Raw genomic sequence first — 18811 nt, forward strand, 5'->3', positions numbered from 1 at the left:
TTGTACACTTTTGAAAATCAGTATATCACAAGTATAATATTCAAATATGTAAGAGATCAGGCAGCAGTTACCTCAACTCAGGAACACAACTGTACTAGAATGCATAAACATCTTTGTCCTACTGGCTTTCACGCTTAACACCATCAACAAAACTCTTCTCCAACCTGTGGGTTCCAGTGAATACTTGATGTTCCATTCTTATAAAGGTTTCTACTTGGGACATTCATTGCACTTTGCATAAAAGGAAGGCACATGCGTCTACAAAAAGCTGGTCATCACACAAATGCTGGTGAGCTTAACTGAAAAACAGATTAGAACTTACAAAACACGAGTGCATCTAGTAATTAAAATAAAAAAGGTTACCATACTAAGGCCTTTAAAACAGAAACTGTATCCCAACATTTTCAGCAGCTGGCAAAACTGCCAATACAAAGAGTTCAAGGATCAACTCTCACTGCGAGCTCTGAACAGCTCCACCCAATGCTGATATTTTCAAACGTTTGATTCAGTAGAGTTTTGTGAACTGCCTACAGGGCTAGGCATTTCATCCTCACCAGGATCACGCCATAGCCATTTAATAAAAAAAACAATTTTGTTTTTACAACAATATACAAAAGTTTTCACAAGGATTGTTAAAAATAAAAATCATTGGTATGCCATTATTAAATAAACAACTAGATGACCAAGATAGGTTTAAAAACAGACACTTAATTTCATAACTCCTGGTGTTAGGGAATCACGGATCACAGTGAGGCTGTGTAACTACTTTGTAATTTTCAATCTGGTTTTTGTCCTTGCTGCCACCCTGGATGTATGCGAGTGACTCGTTTTTATAGCAATTCTGGTAAACAAAGCAAGCAGATTCCGTTTGATGTATCTGCGGTTTTTCATACCTGCAACCAGAAGATCTTGCTTATCTGGATGGAGACATGGTTTGAAATTACAGATCTAGATTTAGCATGGGCTGTGTTTATCTGGTGAATTGGGATGAACTTGGAAAGTATTGATCAGAGCCATACTTTGAAATCTGTGGAGTACCACAGGGCTCTCCTTTCCCTGCTTCCCCTTCAAAGTCTAAAACCTGACCCCTGTGAATGGGATTTAGTGGTAAATGAAGGCCAATGAGACACACTTGCTACTTTGACTTTTACAGGCATCAGATAACTAAAATCTGTAAGCGTCCAAGTACCCAGTCATGAATGTGGGAAAACTAGTTATGCCTTGATGCCAGTAAGTCAGATGACATGCAGTTAAATTGGGGCAACCCATCCTAGGTATCAGTTTGGACCATTTAATTGGGCTAGCACCCACACTGTTAGAGGCTGTTAGAAATAGGGGAAGCCTTGTAATTTATCATTCTAACCACATGTTTGTATGGTCTCAAAGTGCACCCATAAACAGCTTTACGTTCTTGCCAGAATGTGGGGTTTTGGGGACGCACAAGTACAACCATGCGCCTATCCTTTCACACCCTCTAATCTTCACCCTTGTAATAGAACCAATGTGTAATTATATGAGTTATTCAAAATGCAAATGCTGAAAAACATGGATTTACTAAACATCTGTGATGGTCCAATTGACACGCCATGGAGACGTCAACGTGGTTGGCTAAACAACTGAATGACAAATGATCTTAAATGAGCAGAATTCTACAGAAAACTTCAAACTTGCTTAGGCCTACTTAACTTTTCCTAATCCATATAAGCCTAAGTGAAAACTGTGGTCGCAAAGGGCTGGCAGGTGGAGTTCTTGTCTTCCCAAAACCCAAGCGACAAATAACTACAGGATTGCAGCATTAAGGTATTGCTTGCAGTCCCCACCACAGTATGCTTTTCTGAAGAAATGAAAACTCCAGTGGGTTGTTAACCTGATGTTATTCGGGTAGGGTTAACCTGGGTTTTGAACATTGTAATAACTTGACCCAAGCTGCATTATAATACTGTGCTGCTAATGTAAACTGCCCTATTTAAAAAGAGCCTTATTATTGCGAGGTGAACCCTATGTTCTACCATGCATGTTATAACCTCCACAGCTTCATTGCATTGGGTGTAGCAGCACTCGCCTCCACAACTCTCACCTCCGACATGTTTCCCTTTTGGCATAAGTAAGCGGTTTTATGCTACTGCTTTCCTAGGCAAGCTACGAAAGCACTACTGCTTTCCTAGTTCTGGGAACCGCAGAAGTAGCTTACCTTGTATTAATTACTGTATTATTTGCCTTCCAACCTGATTTTATTGTCCAGAGCGTGAGAAAGCAGCAACTGCCTGAGACACTGTCCTTCCACTGCAACATTATTTCTGTCTCATGGCCACACCTCCTCCTCCATTGAAATCCAAGTGCATCCTCCAGTTTATAACTCGATGCATTGAGGGGAGGGGGGGGGGGGGGTTGTTGCATCGAGTCTCCTTCTGAAGTTAGTTTGTTGTTGTCCTGTGGCTTGGCAGTTTCTAATAAAAGCGTTCACCAATCCATCAGAATCATCTGTAGTTATTTTTCCACAACATTAGTAATTTAGGTTTCTTATCCTTTTAGAATTCATTATTTTATGGGTTCTTCATTTCTTAGGATTTGTTTCAGTTGACAATTTGCCTAATGTTTGTATGGCTGTACTACCATCGACATTTAATGTTACCTGCATCTTAAATGCATATCTCTGATGCAAACTCATTAACACACCTATTAACAGGATTTAAACTAACAGGTTACACAATCTCTGCAGCAGGATTGACTCACTGAGCTGCCTTTCTCAATAGGCTGTTGACACAGAGGCACGTGGGGTTAGGGCACTGGCAGTTCGATGTGAGGTTTGCCTGACATAAATGGCTTGTCAAAAGCTCCAGGCCTGATTGGACTATCCTACATTAGGCAGGAGATTCTTAACACAGTCGTGGACAAGTGGGAACGGAGGACAGGTGGGGTTGTGAGGGAGGCGGGAGCGAGATTTGAAAGGGACCTTGAATGCCGGACGGGCCCAGATCAGGTCAGAGGCGCAGGGTGCCCTCATACTCAGTCTGGAGAGATTACGCAAGCCCAACACATCAATTCAGGATAGAGATGCCAACTAACCAATTCCACTAACAATTTGCCCCTCTGCATACACCGCTCAAACTCCAAACCAAACAACCACAAACCTACAGCACAACAAACCGCACAAACTTCACTACACTGCAACAACAAAACAAAAAACACACAGACTTGCACAATAGTACACGACGACTACCGGCCGCAAACACCCCAGGCCCAGCCAACGGACCCACCGGGCTGAGGCCGCCAACAGCACATCACTGCTCTCTTGCACTTTTTCCAGCTTCCTCCCACTAACTCACCCTCCCCTCCTCTTTCAGAGCCGCCAGGGGACCACTCCAGTGGAAATAGTGTGCAGTACAAATGTCCTTTAACATTTAAAATATCCACCAATACAGCTTTTGGCCAACACCATACCCTGGATGAGTGACCTTTAGCTGATTTGCTTATCACGGTTAGAAGAGAAAATAACGGCATGTCTCCACACTGTTGTGCTGGATGGAAACTGCGCTGCCCATGTACAGGTTGTAGCAGAGCACACAGTGACAGGTTAATGCTTTTTATGCTTCTATGGTCCACACACTTATGGTGTTGGATTATCAAGTGATTAGGGCACCGCCCTGCGAACAAGGCACTATCTGAGAGCTGGGCTTGATTACCATCACTCACCATTCTTTGAATTGGCCTTGGGTTTTTTAAACTTTTATTTAGCATTATTGCTTTTGTTTACCTGTTCACAAATAGGGAAATGCATAATCTATGCTTGGACCTGGATCTCTTCAATTCCTCCTCCACCAAATGTTTGAGGTGCTATAGGAGGATCTGTTGACGTTCTATGCCTCATGGAGAGGTAAAGCTAAAGCTGGCCTTCCCAGAATGTAACAATGCCGACACGTGCATGCTTGAAGCCCCTTGACAAACGTAACTTCAGTTCGCAATCCACTAAGCATCCCACTTACTAATTACCAGATAATTAAAATACAACAGCTTTGATGTAATTTGGGTAGTCTTTCATATTTAATCGGGAACAGCAGACTAAGATGTTCAGTGGCATCCCAAGAAGCCCAAGTCATACTCCTCCTTCATAGACTTCCCACTCCCTCATGGCTTCTTACCTAGTTCACCTACTTTGTAATTTCTATTGGGTTCGTTTAAAGTTCAGCTTGCTTTTGACATTGCTGTGGTGCAAATCTTCGTGACTCGGGCCCATTTTCTGTGTCTTGGTCCTGGGTGCAAGGGTCCAGTAATGGTAATAATCAGCTTATACTTAGCATTCTTTGCATGGGGCAGCTACGACATGCAGGTTGCTATCCTTTCGGCTAGACAGTGGCCATTTTACAATGGTTTCGCAGTCCTTTTCAAGACCCAGGACATGACACCTTACAGCATATCCCTTTAGTTTCAGACTTTGTTACAGGGGCATTATAGGGCAGCATGAATCAAAATACGAATGCAGGGTTTCCCCTGCAAATACGACAATGCCCAAATCCTTCTACTAGTTCATCCAACGGCAGGCGAAGTGCTCCTGTTTTTGAAGGTGCAAGATCCAGCTTGCACCTCTTATGTCTTTGAATGACAGACCCAATCGGTTATGCATTCCTTATACAAAGAGTAACCACGGTTTGCTGTACAACTCCAAGCCCAAGGAAAATCTACCATATTATTTCAATGCAAAGGATTTATATTAAAAAGAAAATGGTTTTAAAAAATTAAAAACTGTTGTGAGAATGGGGTTTAAAATAAGCACTAACATTAGAATTATTCTCAGATCAATACCGAGGGGGTTGCTGTTTTGTCTGACTTGTCAATCTTTCAATGTCATCTGCTTAAAGAAAAGCAATATCGTTGGTGGCGGAAGACTACTCGCTTCTTTTGTTCCAGGATGCCCCAAGCACATGTGCTGGACTACTCATGCTTGTTAACCTATCCAAAACCCGGCTTGACTGTATGGTAAATTACCAACAAAAAGAAAGCACGAAATGGTTTAAGAGTGGAGAGACGGCCAAAAAGTTATTTATTATATTTTAATCTCAATGTCATCCATCTTTATATTTTCAGAATATGGAGTAAGTATCCCTTTTCGTATAAAAAAACATAAAAACCCTTTACAAATATATAAATATAGGTTATTTAATATCTCGTTTAACATGGATTTTCCCCAATTCCCACTGCCTCCCCCTATGTTTGTGTGTGAGAGACAACTGCAAATGGACAAGAGTGTGTAAAGAAAAGACATGCGCCGAGCCAAGAGAGAGGATTCTTCTTTAATGTATGGAATCCAAATGAAAAGGACTCTCAACCTCCCCCACCCAACCTCTGCAAACTCCGTACCACAAAAAAAGGGCGGGGGCTTGGCTACCTAGCACGCAGATCAATACTGTGAAGATAGATATTTATATATAATATAGAATTTCAAATTATTTAAATTCTGTAACTTACGAAAATAAGAACCCCAGCTAACCATTGTCAATGACCTTTGTCGCAGATAGTCCGGGGTGGAAACAAGCTCAGCACATTGTCGTTAAGAAATACAGGCGGCTCAGTCAAAAACAAAATGAAAGATATATGTTAGAGGAGGTAAAAAACAAAGGCGCCGAATGCTGAATGACCCAGCTCACCCTCATCCCTGTTTCTCCCAAAATACTGTGTTTCGAGTGGTGGTGATGACCATGAAAGAAGAAATCACCTCCCAATCACACCATGTTTGATACACTTCTCAAGTCACTAAAATGAGACTTCAGGCCTGTGAAGTGCATGCTTGCTCTGTGCCTTCTAAGTTTTACGTGCATAACTATTATCAAAAGTCGTTAGTCCCATGTCACCGTAAACCACATCCAAGGAAAGCCAGGGATATGTTCTCGCCGACTGCCTATTTGTGTGCTTAAGGATCCATTGTCGTTTTGAGAAAGATTAAAACATAAGACTGAGTCCCATGTGTTGTAAGCCAAATATCAAGCATGGGGACCATCCAAGATTTTAAAACTGATGCTGATGTTCAGTAGCCATCTTCGGAAAAGTATCATGCAGGTTTTATGAGGGATGTCTTTGCTGATCTTCGTAACTTCATACAGACGTCAAACATAGCTCACCCTAAGCATTGCTTTGTAGTAATGAAAGCAGCAATAACTCAGTTGGTTGAAAAGTCAACATTGTTCGATTCCCTGTTTCAACACATGTAACAAGTGGGCAGCAAGGCCTACTGAACCATTTTCATTACTAATGCAGTTTACGACAAATTGTTAAAATGGTATCAACATCAGGTTGTGAGCCTCATCTAAAAGAAGTGCATTTCTACTTTCCTACCCACTTTGAAGTGAGTTACTGCACACAACCCAGAGCCTCAGCATCTGCAAATGCCACAAAAAAACATACATTTCTGTAGGTTCAGATCTTGAAAATTGCAAGGCTAAGAGTGAACATAAAGCTAAAACACACTGGGTGGGGATGACTCCCAGGAGAGGAGCAATGATTGCAACATACAAAATCATTCAATAAATAAATAAAAAATAAACTAGACGGACCACGCCCTCTCTAAAAAGTGTGCCTAGAAAAACTGCCATTGTGTGCAATGTGACAACAGGATCAACGGATCACTGGCAAGGGGCTGTGCAGGCTGCAGTGATTTGGTGCCTTGCACCAACGCAAGAGACCTTAAACTTTAGTTTATGTGGCAAAGATTAAAAAGCAGCCAAGTGCACATCAGTGACATGACCTTCTCAGTTTGTATATCGATTCGGCCCCTAGCACACTTCACTTTTAATCCTACTTTTCTAATTGCACAAAACTAAAAGTAAAAACGCACTGTGATGAAGGTTAAAAGAGGGTCGCAGCTGGAAAGCCACCACTGGGAAGAAAATGCAATGTGGCATTACCAAAGGCTTGGGAGGGTGCCCCTGTAGCCGAGACTCCCTCCCCCCGCCTCCCAATCATTTATGCTGTAAAATGTAGCATGGAGAAAACTGACAGACATACGTAAATGGGGGTGGAATACTCTTTCCTGACACTGCAAACCGAAACTGCAAAGCCCTTGTGATACACAAGCAAAAAGTAAATCGAAAATTAAAAACAAACTAAAGCATGCATCAGAGCCGCAACTAATCCGATGGCCGACTCTCCACCAGGTGCAAAATACTGCCAAACAGAGCACATCCTACATGAAACCTAAGATGCGTAAGAGGGCCTACTTGTGATGCATATCTAGCTTGTATCTGAGCAAAGGAGGCCTCACGGGCTGACTGATGCTTTGCAGATCTCCGTTTAAAATGAGCACTACTGCCAGCAATCAGCAACTAACTGTGCTAGAGAAGTACCCAAAGGAAAGGACACAATACAAAAACACATAACACTTAAAAACAATTTCTTGCAGAATTAAAAAAAAAAGAAATACTGCTAAAATATGAATGCAGATATGTGCAAACTGATGCATACGCTAGAGGGCGACAGCAAGCATACTTTGGTAGAGCAGCATAGAGCTCCCTCCTTGAAGGTGTGCGACTCAAGCTCCTCTAAACTCAGAGGCACGCACCAGACAATGCTATTTGTATGGTGTCCGCAAGCTATTTGTTAAAAAATCGAGGTGGAGTCCTGATTGAAAAGTAGAAATAGATCTATCGAGGACTAGGAAGCAGACTTGCCTAGATGCCTGGTTATGTGAGTGCAATGTTTACTCACCCATCACTTAACTAAAGTAGGCTAAAATGGCAGACCGGCCACAGAGCAGACACGCAAACCCAAACCCGAAATGTCTCATTCGTAAAAACTAAGCTTTATCATTTGAGGTTCAATGTAGAAGTTCGATCAATGGCCACTTTCAGGAGCACTCTGTCCTTCTAGGAATGCGGTTCATTGTTCTCCTAGAGACAGATAGGTGTGAAGAAATTGGGCTGTATGAAGTTCCTGTTCTTCTGATCTTCAGGTAGCATCAGATCCTAGTGAGGAGACAGGCTGGTGAAGGGTCTTGTACGAGGGAATGTTCTTGTGCCACCCTCCAACGGCTAGTGCAAATAGTCATCAACTCTGGCAAATGAACAAGAGCCCAACCCCACACGTGCCATCAGTTGCAGACACTCCGTTGCCTGGCCCAGGGCAAGCATTAGTGGCGGTTGCTTTGGCAAATTCTGGGACTCTGAAAAAGAAAAGAAAAAATCTTAAGGTACATTTTACAGTTTGTATGTCACAAGGGAGAATGTCTTTTCTCCACTTGGCCAGAATCTTCTAAATACATTTTTCATTTTTGCAAATGACATCCAACATACCCTCTAATTTTGCACCTTTTCGCATTGAGGCTCTCTTTTTTGTTCCTTTTACATTTTTTGATATTTGTTTTCCACCTTTTAATGAGATGTCTCGGAACGCCCTCTACTCAAAGGGCATCAGGGAATTAATCAGCAAAACTTTAGTCAACTTACTTTCATAATTTGGTTTTCTCTAAAGTGAGACCCACCTTTTAAAAACGGCCCTACAGTCACCTATTCTTCTGAGCAGCAAGCCTAATGTGCACTTTAGTGTTGATAGTTCGTCTGAAAGGACAGCGCATTTAGAAATTCTCCTGAAAAAGGATTGGTACTAATCACAAGGTTGACTTGTCCACGCTTAGATTCTGAACTCACAGGAGCCTTTCAATCAGTGGTGTCAAACCCATCAGGCTTGTGTTGCCTTCATGAAACGAAGAGACCAAACAAGGAGAGTTTTCTGCAGTTTCATCCTTCCTCAAATAGAGGCAAAACGATTAAGGGACAAACTGATATCCACCATGAAGGTAAATGAAATTGCATCTAGAACGATCCAGGATTAAATAAGCATATTTTTATGGAATTACCAAAGTTAAGACTTGTGTTCCTGAAACTTGTAAAACATTCACTTCACTGCTCAAGGTTGAGATGGATTAGCTTAAACAAAAACCTATAAAAGATATAAAAGATATAAAAACCTCTAACAATTACATTTCAAAAAGAAACTGCTTGCATACCTGTAACATTCTCTTTGCAGTTTCCTATTTAAATACACTGAGTTTGAATGGCAGGGAGGTGGGGGGAGGGGGGGCAGGGGACAGCCTGCTAACGATTTCAGACTGCTATTACATGCAAAACTCTAGATCATGCTCCACTCCCCTGCATGAGCTTGGCACAATCCTCTGAGAAGCAGCAGAATGACAGCAATCAGCTTGGACGATTAAAGGAGGTTGAACGTCCAGTTAACGTGTCCCCCCAGAGCTCCCTGCCAAGGAAAATCCCTGAAGTAGAATAACTCACAATAACTGTTCACACTTGAAGCGGAAAAGTTCACTTGAGTGCCCAAACAGGAAAAAAAGTGCTCTAGAACTTCCTGACAGACCTCCCACCCGTCGGAAGCTGCGTCTGTCTGCTTAAGGCATCCACAGTGACATTCTCCCTTCTAGCAAGATGAGCAGCTGCCAGATATGCCATTCTCCAGAGCCAAGAAACAGAATCCCATTGCTTCTCTGCAAAATGACAAGGGCCTCACACCACCTCATTTGTTGAGGCGGTGCTTGGCCATGGTGTGGTCCATCAGGACAAGCACACGTTTCCCTTTGGCAGAGGGGAGGAACACAATCGGGGGGAGCCTGATTGCCCTCAACTCCAGCAAATCGATGTGATCCCGAGACAAATGGAGACCACAAGCCACTTACTACCAAATCCAACAGATGAGCCCTCCAACCTGTCTGGGATGCATCGGTAACCAGAGTCTCCTAAGGCCAAGGGTTTCGAAAAACAAACTAGTAGGTTGTCTCTCACGGACCACCACACAAGGTCTCGAGAAACATGACTCGAAACCTGCAGAAGATCCAACATGTGTCCCTGAAACTGTGACCACTGGCAACGGAGGAGCCACTTAAGTGGCTTGTGTCTCTGGGCGTTCAGAACCACCACGATGGATGCCATGAGACACAGGAAAGCTGAGGCAGGAACTTCACCTTGTGACTGCAGGACATGGATCATCTTGGAGATGTTCACCACTCGTTCCTCAGGCAGGAAGGCCCTGCCCAGGAAAGTGACCAAGACTGCTCTATTGAAGCAGAAGGGCTGGAACAGCAAAAGTTGGAACTTTGTGAAGTATGGGGACAAGCCCAAGCAGTGCAACAGACTGCTTGCTCAGGACAGATGTGCCGACACCTGGTCTGAGGAGAGCGTGGATGAGCCAGTCTTCCAGGTAGGGAACAACCTTAATGCCTTCTCTGCTGAGGCAAGCTGCTACCACTGCCAGCAGCTTGGTGAAGACCATGGGTGCTGAAACCGAATGAATGGCAGGACCTTGAAGGATATACATTATTTGACTGTGGCCGAATTGTTCGCGGCAGCGCTAAGAATACAATTTTGCCGCACCCAAATCTGGCAAAACGTTGGCCCCCCCACCACACATCCCAATACATCTCCCCCACACATCTTTAGCTTCTCCGCTCGCTTCTGACCCTGCAGCTTCAGTTCGGTCCCTCTTATGCAGGTCGGATCCGATGCAGCAAGAGTCCACTTTTCTCCCCCCCTGCCCCTCCGTTGCCCGCTTCCAGTCCTCAGGAAGCAGGGGACACCCCTGCTAATTCCAAGGCAATCACTACCGAACATGGGTAGCGGGGGACACCCCCCCGCTACCCATGTTCAGTATCTATGGCCAAATTTGTTAGAATTAAATCTATCAAATCGTACTGGCCTAATTAGGCCAGATTTACCATGTGATCAATTTAATTTGAACAAATTGGGCAATACCACTTTGAATTGGAAGTGGCAAAGATCCTTCGGTACTTCCTGTAATTTAGGTGAATCCGCCCAAAGTAGGCATCCTGGAGAACCTGGAGAACCAGTGATCCCTGCCAGTCCTGTAGGTCAAGACTTCAAGGATTTGGGCTGGAGTAACCATCTTGAACTTGTCCACATACAGGTTTAAAATCCGCAGATCCAGTATGGGATGCAAGTCCCATGATTGTTCGGAACTAGAAAATAGACAAGAGTACCAGCCCTTGCCTCGTCCTGAGTGGGGCACCAATTTTATAGCTGGAAAAGCAGATTTGGCCAGGAAAGGGCTTTCCATACATGGCAATTCTGAACATAAACGGGCAGGCAGAAGGCCAAGGCATACAATAGTCAAATGATGCCATTTTAGAGTATATGGTATTCTAAATGAGTATGTGGTCAAATGCAGAGGGCACAAGAGATTAGTAAAAAAAAAAAAAAAAGTGGTAGAAAAATATCCACTGCCATGCCACGAGCCCATCCTGGATATACTGCATCTGCATCACCAACGTTGCTTAAACAGTAACAGTGAGTCCCAACTGCAAGGTGACGTGTGCAGTTTAAAAATAATTCCACCAAGTGAGACTGGCTCTGCCAATATTGATAGTCTTAGGGACTGATCAGTGTCCCCATAAAAAGTGAACACATGCAAGGGAAGTAAAGCCAAGGGCTTTATTTACCTCTAAAAAGTCATATCAGAAATATGATGTCCCATTAACGTCCATCCTAGGAAAGCAGCACAAGGGAAATCTTTGCCAACACAAACGCTGTATATTCCTCCAAAGTGACTGCAACATGATGGTGCCCTCCCATGCTACACTGTTTTAGGGAGGGGCCTCCCTGTGCAGGAATTCCAAGTCTCCTGCGTGTATAGGGAGGTGATTGCATCAAAGCAGCTGGACTGGGCCTCTTCTGGAATGGTCTAGAGCAGGGGGCCTGCAACCTTCGGCACGCCAGATATTTTAGACTACGACTAACAGGATCCCTCACCATGGATTATACTGGTCTAACTACATTGCTTAGGACTGGTGGGATTTGAAATCCAAACATCTGGAGAGCCAAATGTTGCAGACCTCTGCTGTATAGGAAATGGCTCTCAACCGTGCAGTCTCATTCTAGATGTGGATTTTTTCAGAGCATCATATACTTCGCTTTTGAACACGCTCTTCCCATTAAATGGCATATTGATTATGTTATCCTGTCTTTCCTGGTGGCAACCTGCCACTCGGAGCAAAGCGCATCACCCACCAACTAACCTATGGCTGCTGGCCTCCCGGCGGCCTCTGGTGCACATAGACTACCCTTCATAATGTGCCGCATGTGATTTGCTTGTCCCTTTAGGAAGGATTGCACTTTGTCCCATTTTGAAAGGTCAGACCGTGCAAGCGGTACTGTAGCATTTGCAAGGTGTACATTGTATGCAGGTCTAGTGACAATCTTCCTAGCCGCGTAATTAAGGAGTCGTCTTTACTTATCAGTGGGCCCCGCCCCCTACGATATGGATGAAGGGATGGCAAATCTTCAGTCCATGTTGACAGTCAGCACATCTCTGGGTAAAAGCGGGCCCTGCGGTGCCATTCTGTTTCTTCTCCATCCTAAAGTTAATGTGACTTGCCATTACTGGAGTTTGTATGGTGTGGTAGAGTTGTTTTTCAACATGTTTCAACACTGGAATGGAGTGTGAAATTAATTTGGGGGCAAGGTTTTTGATGAGAAAATCCTCCCCTCGTTGGGTCGATATTGGAGCGTGCACCATCTGTCCAAATTATAGTGCAATGTACCCGATCTGGCAAGTCCATACTCTAGTCCTCCCAGGCGCATTGCATCTTGCAGACACGTGTATCCTTACTCATGCATATCATTGCGCTTCTAGATGCGCTTTTCATCGTGTACAGAGCAGTGGCACTACTTTCCAACTGTCGTCGTCGAGCTCCCTTGGCTACCCTTTCCTTCATTAAAATGTTATTTTTAAACGCGAGCGTGCTGCCAGTGGATTCCTTGAGCCAGTAAATGTCCGCCAAGGCCCGAGTAGGGGACACGGGCATCTCACTTGCTTTAGCACCTTCGCCTCGCTTTGTGGTGAACCTTTAAGGATATCTTGTACGTATTTAGCCGTCAGGCCTTTCACAGCTATGCACTATACCTGCGTCTTTTTGCGTTTCGGTGCCATGAACGCTCCCTGTAAGCTTTCGTGCGCCATGTTGCTTTTTGGTGCCGGTCTGTTTAACCTGGAGCCGATTCTGCACCGGCCGCTGCTTTTGTAAACTTTCCTTGATCACCATCTTGAGGTCAATTGTTCCAATGTCATGTTTACTGGGATGTTTCAACAAAGGTTTTATGGGCCTGTGGCGCAGATGCCCACTTGCTCGTCATCTTACTGTGGTAAGTGTGGTGCAAGGTCAGGCCGAGGAGGGGGCAAACCCTCTGCTAGAGCAAGACGCAGTGGTGATGGGGGTTGAAAGGGAAACCCCCCCCTCCACCACTCCCTCCTCTGCCAAGATGTGCGCAGTAAATACCTTGGATCAAAGACACGAAACCATGTTTTTTAGCTCTTACTTTGGCTATGCAACATTTGAAACTTAATTAATGCCTTTTAAGAGTCGGATTCGGGCTCTTATGCCATTTCAGGCTCTAGCGCCTCACCTATGGGTGCTAACTCGGCAGAGGACTCCGATTGGCTTATATGGTATAAGCTGCCCAGCATTTCTCGGTGTTCAGTGTCATTATCCTTAGACTTCATACTATCTTACGTGAGAGGCTCAGGGACCCAACGCTTTCGGGGATAAACAGGCACCCCCTCCCAGCCTGGGATTGGAGGCCTACCAGGGTGAATCACAGCTTGTTCCGCTCCTGAGGTGGGGTGGGAGATCTGTGTGGAGCCAAGCACCTGAAACCCACTGAAAGTGCCTCGAATGAATTGAATAGTATCGCTCTTGATCACTCAACGCCATGTGTCCAACATTCTGGCCAGAGTTCTTGGTTTCTTACAACTACCAGGACCAGAATGCGCTGGCAGACCAGACACTCACTGGGCCGCAGAGGAGCACCAACAGCTTCCCAGCCCAAACATACGCCAGTCAAAAGAAAACGACAGCACTCGCCTAAGCACGGAACCAGCAGAGCGTGGCGCAATTTTTTCAGCATGGGATATCGCAAGACTTCTGAAGGAACTGCAGCAAAAAAGAGGGTGGGACTAGGAAGACTGCCTTTGCAACGCAGGGACTCACCCAAAGGGAAAAGAGCTTCAGACTGGTCCCAAGAATCGGGTGGAGTGCATAGCCAAAGGGAGGGGCGGGGGGAAGAGCAGAGGAAGAGAAACCATGGAAACCACAGGTATAAAAAGACTGGTGGAGCAGTAGGGCGTATAGAGTTTTCTAGTGAGGCCGGTAGGCATGAAGGTGGAGCGGAGTGCTGAGGAATATGTGGAGCAGGTGGGTATGAGTGCAGGTAAGTGAGAGCGGTACTTAGTGGAAAGAGTGGGCGCAAGAGTGAATAGCAGTATAGGAAAGGGAGTGCAACAGTGTGGTAGATGGGTGGCGGGAGATTACAAAGTAAAGGGAGAACAAGGGTGTGAGTGGCAGGGAAGGGAGAGTGGAGGGGTGAAAGGGGGAGGTAGGAGAAATCAAGGCCTCGAGGCAGCTGGAGGTACGGTGTAAAAGAATTTGATGGACAGGGGGGAAAAAAGGTGGGAGAGGGAGAACAGAGGGGGAGATGAGAGGGAGTGATGGGAGAAGGCGGAGAACTGAAGGACGAACACAGGACGTAGGAGGGGAGGTGAGAAGGCATGAGAGTAGGAGGAGAAAGGACGGGCAGTAGGAAGGGGAGGAAAAGAAAGACTACAGAGACGTTAGGGAGAGGGTGACTTGAGAGTGTGAGGGGAAACAAGGCACCCATTGAATTGAACAAATCATCTTTTGGGAAGTACCAGAATAGGACAAGCCTTAGGAAGTCCCAGAGGGCGTCAGTTAGAGAAGGCATGGGCCTTTAGACCCCCTGTAACGCTCACCTGATTCCCGTAGAGGCGCCGGTCTTGACTGGGCGTATACCGTATCTTCAAAGGTGATGTGTAACACACGGCTGGCTCTTTGGGCTGGACCTCTGTGCACTGTATGTCTGACTCGAAGGGTAAGATGTCTGCAGATAGAAAATATGGGATTAAGGAACTGGGTTATTGAATGTCTCTCTCTTCTTCCCTTTCTCTTCTCCTGTAGAACCCCAAAGGTTAACGCTCTCACCTTAGGTAAGTGAACGCCGTGCTCTCCATCTGCCTCGGGGCAGGGTGCTGTAACCAGTTTCTTCACTGGATAAGGGGAGCAGGCCTCTTGACTTCAGAGGACTGCTATCCGTCGTTTACTGCACGAACGGTAAGTTTCGAGTAATTCTAATGTCTTTAAAGTCTTTAGTAATGATGTTTCTTGTTTTGCAGGGTTCCGGCGATGGCGGATGACGGGCTGAAGTGAGTTGAAGATGGAGCCCGTGTGATGAATAGAAGCGCCTGGAAGCACGTAAGTAAGCGCTTGTTGCCTGCTTCACGATGCGCTCTAACTGTCTTTTTATTTTGCAGGTACAAGTTCGGAGCGGCTACAGGGTGCCGGAATACCCACTGGGTTAGATGTGGAAAGGAGTAATGGCACGTGAGTATTAAAGTTCCCCAATGTCTTTAAACGCACCTTGTTTTGTCTTTCAGATGCGAGATGCAGCGCCGATGGCCTCCGGAGCATGCGAAGAGTTGGTAAGCTTTTGTCTTTCAGATGCCGGAATGCAGTGTGAAGACCTCCGGAGCGCACGAAGAGTAGGTAAGCCTTTGTCTTTCAGATGCCGGAATGCAGCGCGAGGCGTTGGTGACAGCCGATGGACCAGGTAAGTGAAGAGCTGTCACTGAAGACCGTAATGCTAACCTGTTCTTTCTTGTCTTTATAGGTGTTGCTGAAGACTGGATTCAGGATGGTAAGCCTTTTTCCTTAGGCCCAGGATCAGATGCAGAAGACACGATGAGCGTTCTGCTGCAGAGGATGCAGAATAACGCAAAGCAAGATTCATCCATCGGGTGTGGTTTAAATAGCCTCCTGTAGTGCTTAGGTGTCTCCTTCCACAGCCACGCCTAGGTAAGAAAAGAGTTCCTGCTTTCCAGAAGAGTTCCAGTGTTCTGAATCTAGGGAGTGGCTCCTGCCCCACCCAACAGGAAAAGTAGTTCCAAACAGAAGAGGATCAGAGGCTCAACTGGCAGGCAAGTAAGCAGCATGGTCTGCTGCAGGTAAGTCCACCCAAGCATTATGAGCCCGGCGCTTCCAGCGCTGGGACTGGGCATATTTATGAGCCTGGTGCCACTGGCGCCAGGACTGGGTCCAAAAGGTCCCAATTGGGACTGGTTGGCACTCGGAACCTGGGTTATGGATCTGCTTCCAAGGGAGTTGGGAAAACCCTGACCTTTTGGAAGCAGAGATCATGACACCCTCCCACAGTAGCCAGGCTATACTAGCTAGTAGGGTTTACCAATCTGTAGCCTTCAGGATGAACTTGGGTGTCTGGTAAGCCTTGGCTAGGTTTGAGGGAGCCCCAGGGAGGCTGAGGGACCAGCTAGAATGCCCCTTACCAAGTCGCCAAAGTACCTTAAATCTATCACCCAAGACACTTCTTAAAAAAACACTATCGGACCATATATATCAGATTTGTGCGTTGGACCATATATATCAGATTTGTGCGTTTCTGTGACACTTGGAATTTAATCTCCTTGTGGTCCCATGGTATTCACCGGTTATAGAATGTATGCTGATTAAGGTGGTTTTTGAACAGGCCTTTGTGAGGGCTGTACAACCATTAACCGTATGGTGGGGCAGCACACTCAGCCAAAGAGAAAGCCAGACCTCTCTTAGTAGCGAGGCAGAACAATCAGGCTTATCTCCACAAAGGGCTGTAGGCTGACACAAAGGTACAATTAGTAGACACATCTATCCATATAAAATACAGAACACTGGTATACTGACAAATACACATATTGCACCTTTATATACTTTCAAGTTAAGTACTGCGGCATATAGCAGTATAAAAATACATAGCATACTAGAAAAATAGACAATGCCATTGAGGACTCTTCGCCACAATACTTAAGTGAGTCCACTCTATAGGCATAGAACGAGGCAACAAGGGGGCGCGGCAGAGAAAAAGGGAACCAGACATAATGAACAACCTAACTAAAACCGGCACACAAACAACACATTGTTCTTCCTACAAGACAACCAACTCGTATTATATTGTAGATCCATAAGAAAGAGAAGGGAACCAGACACAATAACACAGCAAGTCTAAAACATGCAACTCCAACAAATACACAGTATTTCTAACCCTCGGGGACATAGTGGTATCGAAATACAATGGACACATTACAATTAATGAAGGTTCCAAGTGGTGGGCGGGTGTTGACAACCATTCCTAAACACAGCGAGAGGCCACTAAAAAATCTATATAAACTTGTAATGCTATGCACTTCAGGGGAAAATAACTACATTGTTGCCAACAATAGCTACAGTGTAGAGGGGGGGGGGGATTAATCACTAGTCAGTGCTAAAATCCTGGTTCTGGACCCGAAACTCGCTGCACCCTTACTGGATACAGTAAAAGTGTCCAAGGGAAGGCAACTATCTCCCAGGTCACCTTTGAAGTGTTTGAACAGAATTTTCAAAAGAAATAAGCGGGACAGTAGGTTAACTGTATGGGAATATTGCAGGTAACTCTCAGCTCACCCACACTGCATTCACAGGATTCAGGCGCCAACAATCCCAGAGAGGATCTGAGGAGATGCCAAGGAAGAAAACCATGAATTTGGATTTGAAAAACCACCCCCGCCCCAAAAGAATATACAGCATGGAAGAAAAAGCCCTAATGTTCACCATTGAGAAATGCAGTTAAGTATTATTCTGAATAATCGACCATGGACAACGGGGACCCCCTGAGGACATCAAATTGACTAACCCAGGACCGAGAGGGAAGTACCCATGCCGTTTGCTTCCAGAAAGCCAGTTCTCAGAAGGCTGAAGTTCAAGGCTTCTTTTCTAGGTGCGGTTTTTACAGGATCTGGCTACAAGGGGCTTGAACCTTGGTGCCAACTACAACCTCAACGGCGGAAACGGGAGCCCCTACAGCCAGAAGCCAAATCCATGGTGAGGAAGGCTTGGGAAGTCTGTGGAACACAGTAAACAGAACTCTGCTGACGTAAAGGACAAAATGGAGGTAGCAACCCAAAACACGACAACAATGGGGGAGACTCGGGACCGCCCAAGGCGCAGATGTAGCGGGGCATTGGTGCTTCAATAGCCTTCCAGGTGACAGCAGTGATCAGCAGCAAGTTTGGAGACCCCCTCCCTGGTGGTAAAAATCTTGAATGGGCGGTAAAAAGGCCTGTAGACAGTCCCAGCAAAGAAAGCCTGGACCAGCACACAAGGAAGGACCTGCAGGACGACTTGGGGACCTTGAATGGACACTAGCAGCAGAAAACAAACGAGATCAGCACGGGTCATAGAACACACCCAGTATGGCCAAGTCTGGTCATAAAATTGCAGCAACTGTGGGAAATCCTCCAGCCGGTAAGTAACCTTTATTTTCCGAAACGTTCTGCGATAAGACTAATGAGATACAATGTACAGCGTTTCTCCATAATTACCGCCACTCGGGCGGCTTCGCCAAAGCCAAACCACCAATCGCATAAGGGCAACAAAGTGTCACATGGCCCGACGGTCTGGATGGCTGCTGAATCTGCCACTCAACTCGGACCACCCCCGAAGGACGTGGTGAGGCCAGCCCATGGATCTCGACACGTCTAAACCAGTAAAACCCAATATGGAGGTGGGCATGCAGAACAGTCATTTAAAGACTACTGCATGATTGTCTTAAACAAAGAAAGCCCCTAAAACAAAATGACAGAGCAAAATAAATACTCTGGCACAAAAGATACATTGGTAGCCCAATCTGGTAAAATGTTTTGCATCCCTGGTGAAGCCAGAACTAAATAGCTGATGCAAAACTATTCCCTAAAATCAATATATGGT

General features: G+C 45.4%; 1 protein-coding gene across 1 annotated transcript in view; it reads right to left on the reverse strand.

The window, feature by feature from the left end:
- Window positions 1-7672: 7672 nt before the first annotated feature.
- Window positions 7673-18811, reverse strand: part of RANBP10 (RAN binding protein 10) — a 1189242-nt gene continuing 1178103 nt past the window's right edge. Inside the window, exon 14 of the mRNA XM_069655248.1 lies at window positions 7673-8149. Coding sequence (XP_069511349.1) covers window positions 8019-8149 — 131 coding nt within the window. The 3' untranslated portion in view covers window positions 7673-8018. The remainder of the gene's footprint in view (window positions 8150-18811) is intronic.

Source organism: Ambystoma mexicanum, chromosome 1p, assembly GCF_040938575.1.
Source record: "Ambystoma mexicanum isolate Mex_15411 chromosome 1p, UKY_AmexF1_1, whole genome shotgun sequence".
Classification (NCBI taxonomy): domain Eukaryota; kingdom Metazoa; phylum Chordata; class Amphibia; order Caudata; family Ambystomatidae; genus Ambystoma; species Ambystoma mexicanum.